General features: G+C 45.7%; 1 protein-coding gene across 1 annotated transcript in view; it reads right to left on the bottom strand.

Annotated features, from left to right (window-relative positions):
- Positions 1–933: 933 nt before the first annotated feature.
- Positions 934–11022, bottom strand: part of XPC (XPC complex subunit, DNA damage recognition and repair factor) — a 29684-nt gene continuing 19595 nt past the window's right edge. Inside the window, exons 10-16 of the mRNA XM_016141863.2 lie at positions 10193–10353; positions 7272–7353; positions 4498–4632; positions 4248–4417; positions 3670–3763; positions 3061–3150; positions 934–1921 (exon numbers count right to left, since the gene is read on the bottom strand). Coding sequence (XP_015997349.2) covers positions 1709–1921; positions 3061–3150; positions 3670–3763; positions 4248–4417; positions 4498–4632; positions 7272–7353; positions 10193–10353 — 945 coding nt within the window. The 3' untranslated portion in view covers positions 934–1708. The remainder of the gene's footprint in view (positions 1922–3060; positions 3151–3669; positions 3764–4247; positions 4418–4497; positions 4633–7271; positions 7354–10192; positions 10354–11022) is intronic.

Genomic DNA, 11022 nt, shown 5'->3' with positions numbered 1-11022 from the left:
TACTTTGTTTTGGATGGGTATAAAGTGAATGACTCACACTTCACACATCTTCAGAATGTGCTAGAAGACAGACGTGGGATGGAACCACAGCCCAATACAGTGCAAAAGGCATTATTGGCTTTAGGTTGGCAAAGACCCATCTTCCAGTCCCAAGTCTGCCACTGATCGGCTGTGTGATCTTGGGAAAGAAAACCAATGCTCTCTGAGCCTGTTTCCTCATCTGTAAAATGGGGACACTGCCATTCTACCCCACAAGATTGACGTGAGGACTAACTTGGAGAAAGCCCATGAAATACCAAACACTCGTGATGTAAATTTAAATTCTTTTGCCTTCTTTTCTGAAGCAATGGACTGCTGCTAATCATGCCTTCTGAAGCTAGCAATTTGAGTGCTTATTGTTAATAAGATTTGAAGCAGGTGAGTGATAGCTTTCTAAAACCTACTCATGTTTCTCAAAACTGAATGTTTCATTTCATTTTCATAATGTCTCCTAGGAGCTAACATCTGCCTGAAAAACAAGATAGTTCTGCAGAGACAGGGTGATGCTCTTAACTCAATTCACAGAAAAGTCGTCTACCTCAAGGAGAGAAAGGGCTCTGATGCAGGAAGTGTAAAGCTCTGCAGTTTCCATGACAACCCCTTGTTTCTCAACAAGAGCTTTCCAGCCAGGCTCTTGTGCATGAGTCACACCTCAAGTGTTTTGTTTGTTTTTCTTGGATAAAACTGATTCAAATTCTTAATGGCTCCCATCAAAGATTAAGTAATATCTCCTTGCTTAAACACAGAAAAAAAATAAATAAAATTCCATGTGTGTAGTAGGTTCCCAGCCTACATAACAAAATCTCATCTTCAATGTAGTCTCATTATGTGTACAAATCACCATCTTCAGATTTTCTTAGCTGACATAAAATCAGAAAAAAATGTAGAGCTGCGTCTTTTTAGATAAATGCTTTATTTTTTTCTCAAAATGTTATAAATGTTATTTCTCCTGAATATCTACAGTGCATAGAGCTTTACAAATTTATCCAGTAATAAGTAAAATCTAGGTTAACGCTGATCCACTTTTACCAACATTTCTTTAATTCTGTGTTTTTCCTTTTTGTTCCTGATTTTGGCTTTGTTCGAATCTTCTGCCACCACAAAATGTTATTTTGAAAAGTGGATCCCAACAATACCAGTCTGAGATGTTCTGGACTCCCTATACTACAGAGGCAGCATTGGGCAGTATTAGTAAACCTGACTGAGAAATGAGTGGCCTGCAGAGAGAAGTCCAAAGTCTGCAAGAGAAGCACAAGCACGAGTGTCTGACAGATGAAGAACTTATCTAAAGAAAAAACTGTGTTCCTAATGCATCATTGTCTGAAAATTTCCCAGCAGTTTCTATAAAAGAACTGATGTTTCCAAAGATGGGAAGAACGACTCTAGGTGGCAGGAGGGTCTCTGGGCAAGTGTTCTGTAGCTCGAAGCATAGGGTGAGGGAGCAAAACGCTTCAAAAGCCCTATGCTGGGTGAATCTGACAAGGCCTGGGGCCAGGCCAGACCTGCAGCATTACCTCAACCTGACTTTTCTGTCCCCTGGCCCTTGTCTGCAGTGCATGCTGCTTCTGTTTGTCTTCTCAATGGAGACACCACCACCCCAGGACCTGAGCATCCCCTGTAGTAGATGTAGGACCCTCGAGTCAGAGCCTATGACAAGTGGCCACTCACATCACAGCCTCTCAAATGGGAACAGGTGGGAAGCTTTTGCTTTTTCTCTTCTGGTCCTCTTAGGGCACTTTGGCTTCTGCTCTTCTTCAGCCTCTCGGTTTTGAGGCCAAGAGGCAGCCAGGATCCTGGCTGCTTCTGCTTGAGAGCTGGTCCCTTCCTCTTCATCAGAAGAGAGTCCACCTCCTCCATCTGTATGGGGAGCTACTGCCTCACTCTGGAGAGGTGGGGAAGTGGAGGGCAAAGAGACCACAGGTCAGTGAGTGACCAGACAGACATAAGGAAGCACCATCCCAAGGCAGTAAAGCTTCCAGCAATAGCCTGCCTGACGCTGTGTAGCTCTAGGAGGGAACAAAGGTGCTTCAAGGGGCTGAGGGAGAGCTAAACCCCATCTTCCTGTGCCTTCCTGAGACTGGGGGCTCATCCAAGCAAATACTGGTCACTTAGGAGCTGAGGAAATGCCAAGATGTCTAGGCAGGAAACTACCCTCAAGGAGTGTACAACAAAATCTAGGAGATCACTGTGACTGGGGCTTCACATTTATTACTCATTTCTGAACAGAAGTGCATATATCTTTAACTTCCTCAATGCACAGTACTAACTCTCAGTGCCCAATGCTCTGAGGTGGCACTCCCTGAACTTGGGCCAGCTGGGGTGGGGAGCTGGATGCACAGGGTGGAAAGCACAGGAGTGGGAAGGAACCAGTCAGAACATGAAGCCAGGTGAAGGGGTCGCTGAAGGGATTTGAGGGAAAAGTATGACAAGAATATTTTTTTAAAGGCAAATAGGCAGCAGGTGGGGCTGGAGAGTCATGGTTACAGCCTTTCCCTGGGCATGTTTCCGCCGTCTCTGACCGAGTACTGATCGTACCACATAACTGTCTAGGGGCCAGTCTGACCCAGATGGGAATCCCTTGGGGGCTGCATGTCAAATTTACACCTGTGTTCACAGGCTGGTCTGCTACGTGGTAGGTGCTGTGAGAAGTGTACTAAATTAGCAACTCCTGGCCTGAAGGATAGTCATAGGCACTGGGAACACCACAGAAAGGCAGGAACTCATCTCTCCCTGTATGAGTTTACATCAGAGCAGACCCACAGTAGGCACTTACTCATGCACACAGGAGCAGAAAAGAGGATGCTGGGGCAGGGCTAGGGCACAAGAGGTAGTTGAGGCTGACTCCAGTGATACGCTTCCCAATAAGGTAAGGAAATGGGGCCTTGGAGACACTGGTCTGAGACATCGAAACCTAAAGCTGACTGATCTATGATTTGATGTCTGGGAATAATCTAGGGCAGTGATTTCTGAGTCTCCCCATTCGCCACACCAGGCTTGTCTTTACCGAGGACCCACACTGACCTTGGCCCCATAGCGAAGCTTCAGCCTCTCTCTGATGAGCAGTCCTTTGGCCAGCAGCTTCCAGTTCCCTAAAGCCCGCTTCTCCCTTTTCTGCAGCAAAAATGAAATGGGAAAGCATAAAAGATGGAACCTGGGAATTGTGTGTGTGTGTGTGTGTGTGTGCGTGTGTGTGTGTGTAAAGATATAAGATAATATTTTAGGTTAAAAATAGTTTCTCAATTATACGAAGTCTCAGTTTTAAAATTGGAGTGATTTTTAAAGTGATAAAAGTGATACACATGGAAGGCACCAAACCCCAAACCTCTTTTGAACTGTTTCTGACTGTCAAATTTTTAGGGGAAGAGGTTGTCCAGAACTGGACCCCAGACAATTCCTTTGAATGGAGGGAAGTGTTGGCAACAGGGCAGGATCCAGACTGACAGCTGACAGTGATAGTGGATTCTGAGGTTTAGGCAGGACCCTGTTTTATCCAGTGCTGGCTCCCTAGGGTGCCTTCATAGAGTCAGGAAGCCAGAAAGAGCTTTAGAGCAAGTGGGGCACCTGCCTTCCCTGTGTGCTTGCTTTCCTACCTCAACCCCTCACTAGGCCCACCCATGCCAAGCTGCTTACCTCCTTCTCCTTCTTTTCAATGAGTGCCTGCTCATTTTCCCAGGCGGCCAGGAGCACATCTTTGTATTCCTCGCAGACTATGTACCCTTCAGTTCTGTGGGGATGCAATATGGGTGGTCTTCCTTAAGCCTGCTGCCTGCTCTGGCCTCTTCCTCCCCATTGTGAAGGACAGTACGCTGCTCCTAAAAACTTGGGGCCTTGAAGGATTTCCTGGGTCACAACACTGGACCACGATACTGCTAACAGATACCATCCATGCAGAAGGCAGGCCTGTGGACACTGGCACTGCTGCTTCCCCAGGCCCTGCCTAAGAGCTGGAATGGGAGCTAGGAAAGATGCTGACCCCACTAGATCATCTGTGACCACCAACAGAAAACAGTGTTCTAATCCAACATTAGGATGCTGGTTTCACTGGTTTTGCTGCCTCTGGATGAAAAGGAGTAGAAGTGTCAAAGTAAAACTTGGAAAGTAAGAACCACTGGACCTCAACCCCCACCAACTGCCCATCAACTTCCTACATCTTTCACTGTGACCTTCCCACCCCTCCTTCCAGCCTCCATGAAAGGCCCCTCACACACATGGGATGAGAGTAGCCTTTATGGAAATCGAAGCCGGTGACGGCCTGGGCACAGTCGATGTCCAGCTTACGGGCCACTCGGTGCAGGTTGGGCAGATGCAGTTGGACACAACCGACAGGCATCATGCCGGGCAGGAAGAGGTACACATTCCCAAATTCATTCCGGGGGACCTGCAGGGGGTGGCATGCCAGGTTTAGCGAATTGCAGAATGAAGTGGCCTGGTCCTGACTCCACTGAGTGCTGCCCTTACCTTGCCATCCACAGCCACGGGCGGCTGATAATCCTCTGTCTGCCACTCGCCAAACAGGCCCAAGTCATTGTGGTCCTGTAGCTGGGGCTCAGCGAGGCGGGCTCTCCGGGCCCTATTGGAATAGCCTTTCACCATCTACACCAGAGGAAACGGCCAGTTTACAATAAGGCTACCACTTCCTGAGCACTTACAATACAGCAGGCACTGTGCTCAGGGCTTTGCACCTGTTACAAAACAAACTACAACGAATAAGCCTGAGATGGGTGTGCTCTCTTTATGACCACTCATACCACTACCACCAGCTAATATCTAGAGTGCTCACTGTCCCAGGCACTGTTCTCAAGGCCCTATGTGTACTCGATATGTTCAGACCGTGACTGATCACGGGTAACTGAAACCACAGAACGCAAAACCACGGATAAAGGGGGATTACTATACTATGTTCTGTACTTTCATCACCAAAAAGGAAACTGGGACTCAGAGATGCTATCACTTACTTAAGATCCCATAGTCAACTGACTGACAGGGCCAGGATTTAAACCCAGATAACTGAGTGTAGCATGTACCCTGGGAGGAACTGACAATTTGGGCCCTCTAGCATGCTCTCCCAAAGACATCTTACGGCCAACATCAAAATTTTCACTGGGAAGTAAAGGGGTGAAAGGGTTGAAGAACTGGCAGGGAGGAAACTTCTTGTATAACTTCTAAAAGGCGGAGCGGCACAGGTGTAGGTTAAGGATTGGCTCTTGGTGCAGGGATTGGAAAACTTTTTCTATAAAGGGTCATGTATAGCCTCTGCTGCATATTCCTTATTTCACTCCTTTTACAATCCATAAAAAAATGTAAAAACCATTCTGAGATCAAAACTGGACCCAGACTGGATGTGACCTGCAAACTAAGGACTGTTGACTGCTGCTCTAGTGGCCATTCCTGCCGTGGTCTTTAAGCACCCCACCTCTGTCACCCCCCTAGGGCTGACACTCTCTTTCTGAGGAAGTCATTCATCCAGTGTTGTTCAGTAAAGATCCACTGAGCACCTACTACAGACCACACCATGACACCTATCGTTAGGAGCAAAGAAGGGCAGCTTTGTTCTTAAGGAACACAGGCTCCTGTGGGGGAATGGAGACTACAATTCAGTGTGAAGAGTACAGGGTGAAATGGGGCCCAGAGGCAGGACCCCTCACCCAGCCCTGAGGACGGAGAGGTTAAGACAAGCTGTTCAGAACAGGCCCCATCTGAGCCAAGTCTGAAAGGGTAAAGAGGGACTGGTCAAGTGAAAAGGGCTGGAGAGAAAGGTGTTTGGGATGAAAGGGACACGGAAGTATGAAAACACGAGTATCTGGGAACTGTGGAAGTTGTCTGACATGCAGGAGAAAGTGTGGCCAGAAAGGAGGTGGGCACCTGAGCACCACAAGTCTCATGAAAGATATGGGACTCCAGACAGGGTGAGTGGGCTATTCAGGAGGTCTCACACACAACTCTGTGCTTCAGAAAGATCTCATGGCTGCAATGTTAGAAATGAACCGAGGGGCTGAAAGCAGCTATGGTCTAAGCAAGGAAGATAAGGCAGAGGCTGCAGCTGAGAAAGGAGGTTTCAGAACAAGGGGAGGACTTGAGATTTGGGGTTATGCTAGAACTGCGTTAACGATAGCTACTAGACATTTAAAATGTGGCTGGTCGTGACGGAGATGTATTGAAAGTGAAATACTAGATTCCGAAGGCTTAATAAGAAAACGGATATAAAACAGTTTGTTAACATTTCAAAATATTATATGGTGAAATGATAATAATTCAAATATATTTAAGAATGTTAAAATCCCACCTCTGAGTTTTTAATGTAGCTACTAAAAAACTTAAGTTTGTGGCTCACATTATATTTCAGACGGTGCCATTCCAGGATAAAGAGACTGGTTATTTGATAAGGAACATAAAAGAAAGGTGAAGGTCTATAGGAAACCACAGTGATGGTTCAGGTCCAAGGCAGCAATAACGCACTCAAGCCTGCTTTATGCAGTGACTCACACCCAATGCCTAAAGCCCCTTCTGTAGGCCTTTCCAACCCCTGCCTGGCTCCCCAGAGTCCACAACCCAAAGGGCTCCTTCTAGGATCTGACAAAGAAGGGCAAATGTGTCTCTCTGTGACTGGCCATTATCCTCCTTGGTTGAATGAGGTCATGTGTCCCGTGACAAGCATTTGCACCGAATTCATGTTTCTCGCGGGCAGCTGACCTGACCCAGTGCAGCAGCACACTGGGAGAGAAAGAACACTGGAGTAGAGACAGGGCTTGAGATTCTTGTCTGGGTGCTGCTGTTTCCCTAACTGTAAGGCCTTGGACAAGTCATTTGCCCTTTCTGTTTTCTCACCTGTAAAATGGACATCGTAATGCTAACTCCTGTGGTTGTTGAGAGTTAGTAGAGGTCACATACATGTAAAATGCAAAGTGAGTTATCAAATGGAAGGGCACTGATGACTGGTGAATGTATCTACATGAAGCAGGGCTTTGACCTCTGAATACACACCAGGAGTCTAAGGGCTGCTCTTTAGCCTTGATTTCGTGTATACTCTGGAAGATTCATCTCTTACAAATTCCTCCTTAAAGGCATAATTTAAATGCTTCTCTCTTCCCCTAATCCTTCTCAAGCCAGAAAAGTTTCGACCTGGATTCCTATTCTGAGCATGCACTCAGCAGTCCTTAGTCGCACTCTTCTGCCCTCAGCTGTTCCAGCCTCCCTACAGCTCTAAAGGCCGCCCCACCCCCAGCTCTGGTTACCTTGTAGGGCACTTCTCCAAGCCTCACCACTCTTCCTTGTTTCAGCCATGTATCCCTGGAGTGCAGGGTATGCACGCAATCCCTACCGGAGCCAACAGGGGGAGACAAAGGACAAATTCAGTTCACACCTTGCCTAATGGAGCACAGTAAGCATAGGAACCTGCAGGACCCAAGTGCCCCTATGACCTCCCAAAAGGAAGAGCGAGGACCTTGATTCTCTCCTCAGGTTCTGCCTCATGCCCTGGAGCAGGCCCGGCTCTTGAGGGAAGCAGGGGACTTGCCTTAGGCAGAAAGCTAATTTGGACTTCCTGTTTTGGGGGGTGTATGCGTCCACTTACAAATCTTAACCTCATGGAGTTACCGTATCTGTCTTAGGCTTCATGCTATGCCCTCAACCCTCCTCCCACAGTGAGAGTCCCTTTGCAGCTTGTAGGGGGCGACAGCACAGCAGTGCAGACACATTTCCTTACCATTGAGCCAGTACCTGCCCAGGGTCTAGTCTGCTGCTAAATATTGAGGTGTGAGGGATGAATGTCCAGGGGAGTGGTGAACCCAAAATAAGACTACATGGAAATTATAATACACTACTAAATCATCATAGAATTAAGACTCATGCCCATGGAACAGTCAAATTTCTTGCCAGCCTGTGATTATGGGGACAGATCCTCCAGCTTTATTCTTCCTTCCAGAGCTAAGAGCTATACCCCAGCCTTGCAATTCTAACAAGTTTCAACTACTTTCCTTGCTGAGCCTCCTTTAACAGGGCATGCCCATCTCCTCTTCAGTTTGCAGCCCTAAACTCTGCCCAGAGAGCGGGGCTCCAATGAGCATGGCACTAAGTTTCCTTCCACTATAGAAATCAGGCCTTTCACCTACCCTTGTCAGGCTGATGTTCAGCACAGTACGACAGACATGGGGCAAACCTCTGTGCCACCTCCTAGCAGCACTTCCTGGGGAAGTCTCTTTCCCTTCCTGAGCTTCAGTATCCTCCTCTATCAATTAGGGATGAGCTCTGTTCTCTCTGCCTCATAAGGTTGCTGGGAAGACCAGACACTTGCCAGGTGCTGGAGCAATGCTTCTCTGTCCACAGCACCACTGTCAGAGCTTAAAGCTCTAGCCACACTCTGACTGCAGGCTGCACATCTCTGATTGCCCAAAGGAATAATTAGGTCATGGTCATGGTCTTCAGATAGGAGTGGGGAAGGCAGCAGGGAGGGGTAAGCAGCTGTGCATTGTCTGGACATCTCTAAGGATAGCAGAGGGAAGTAGGCATACACCTTTCAGAATAAATCTCTACTTTTAATCATGTCATACCCATTAGAGATGGCTCATTATCAAAAAACAGAAAACAAGTGTTGATGAACATGCTGAGAAACTAAAACCCTTGTGCTCTGCTGGTGTGAATGTAAAATGCTCCAGTCCCTGTGGAAAATAGTACATCAGTTCTTCAAAAGTTAAACGTAGAATTAACATATGATCTGGCAATTCCACTTCTGGGCATATATCCAAGAGAACTGAAAGCAGGGTCTCAAAGAGATATTTGTACTCCTGTGTTCATGGCAGCATTATTCACAATAGCCAAAAGGGGAAGCAACACACGTGTCCATCACTGGATGCCAGTTACAAAAGGACTAATACTACTGAGTTCATTTATATGAGATCCCTAGAATAGTCAGACTCATAGAGACAAAGTAGAATGGTGCTTGCCAGGGTCTGGGGGAAGAGGGAATTAGAGAGTTGGTGTTTAATGGGCACAGAGTTTCAGTTTGGAAAGATGAAAGTTCTAGAGATAGATGGTGGTGATGGTTGCACAGCAGTGTCAACATACTTAATGACAGTGAACTGTACACTTAAAAATGGTTAAATGGTAAATTTTGTTATGCATATTTTACCACATTAAAAAGAAATATCCACCTTTAATGCTTTCTCCTGTGACTGACATGGTCCCTGTGGACCGTGCTGGCACATCCTTCCCACCAGACTTCTTCTCTCAAGTACCTGAAGAAGCCTGTGCTTTATCCTCTATCAAGGTGGCATGGGCCCTGAAGGCCTTTGACTGTTGGTAGGGGAGGCTCTTGACCAGGTATGACCCTTCTGATGTGCACCAGAAAGCTGCAACACAGACCCTGGACAGAGGGTCTGGATGACTCCCTGCAGGGCTGACACGAGGAGGAAGTCCTCAGTTAGGACTCAAACCACCTAATCATGAGTTTCCTTTTTTTCTCTTTCTTTTCCCATTTCTTAACGACATCCTCTATTTTCTGATCTTATATTTCAATTAAAAAAAAAAACTTTTATTTTCTTCTCTATTGCTATTCCTTAAAAGTTCTATTTTTTTTCCTTATCCTAAATTTGTATTATAAATTTTTAATTTTGTATACATTTTTCATTCGTCTACTCTTATTCCCTTCTCTTCTTCTTTGGCAACTTCTTTTGACTATGGATAAAACATACACAACAAAAAACTTACCATCTTAATAATTTTTATGTGAATAGCTCAGTTATTTAACCATCACCACCATCCATCTTCAGAACTTTTTCATCTTCTCAAACAGAAGCTCTGTACCCATTAAAATAGCCACTCATTTTAACTTTCATTATCAAACCTTTTCTTCTTTCCTTTTGTATGTTTTCAACTTATATTTGAAGAGTGTGTTTATATCATCCTATATAAACCTTATTTTGTCCTACTTTTAATTTTTCCTCTAAACTTTTCCCCCCTCTGCTCATCCTCATCATTTTAACTTCCAAGCTTCAATCTTTCCTACACATCTCCCCACATGACAGCACATTCATGCACTATGAAGCTCACCCCGTTTGACGAATGAGATGAAGGATATTATTAGCCCCTTGTCCTGGAAGAAGGTTGATAATCCCAAGCCATCAGGAAGCCCACAAAGCTACCAGGCTGCCTCACGCACCTGGAATAGACAGCTTCTCCACGACAATAACCAATGATCGCAGCTGTCTCAGGATAGATGGCCTCATATTTCAAGAGATGCCTCTTCAGGGCGTACAGAGGGTGGTTCTTATATGTGCCAATGACAGTGGGCAAAGGCTGTTCCAGGTGCTTTGCCTGAAACTACAAAGGCCAGAGAGACGATGTTGAGTGTGTGGTTTAGAAGAGGAAGTGAGGGTTGAGGTGGGTGATCTTCAGACCAACTTTGGAGCAGAGGTTTCATGAGCACTAATGACTAACACTGCATTGTAGCTCTGATGTTAAGTAGGTTTTAGGTAAATAGAGAGCTATGAAGAATCAAGTAATTCTGTGGCTAGTGGCAACTTTGGAAAGTCATCTGACCTATTCCCAGTCCAGAGACACCTTAGCCAGCCCTTGCAAATCAGTGTCTGCTCTATTAAGGAGCTTCAAGGTAGAAATACATAAAGCTTTCTAAAGGAAAGAGGCCTTATTGCAAAGTGACATCACTATTTTGCAACACGGGTTACCATGACTGCACTCACAAGAAATTGAAATGAGCTGTTCACTCTATGGTTTTTTTTTTTTTTTTTTTTTTTAGTTAACTATAATACATGTTCTATTAGCATTTCTTTAAGGATTCTGATTTCTCCATGGGCAATTCCACTGCTGTAATTCACATCCTATTCATCCAGGTCTCCTAAGCTTTCCTTTAGTACTTTTTGAAACCCTCAATACATGAGGACTGGCAATGCGGAGTGGCCAGAAGTAAGATGGACCCTCTTCCATGAGGTTCACTTCCAGTATTAAGACTTTAATTAGGTTAGTCCCAAT

The sequence above is a fragment of the Rousettus aegyptiacus genome, unplaced genomic scaffold (assembly GCF_014176215.1).
Source record: "Rousettus aegyptiacus isolate mRouAeg1 unplaced genomic scaffold, mRouAeg1.p scaffold_m13_p_4, whole genome shotgun sequence".
Classification (NCBI taxonomy): Eukaryota; Metazoa; Chordata; class Mammalia; order Chiroptera; family Pteropodidae; genus Rousettus; species Rousettus aegyptiacus.
This window is presented reverse-complemented; position numbering and strand designations above follow the sequence as displayed.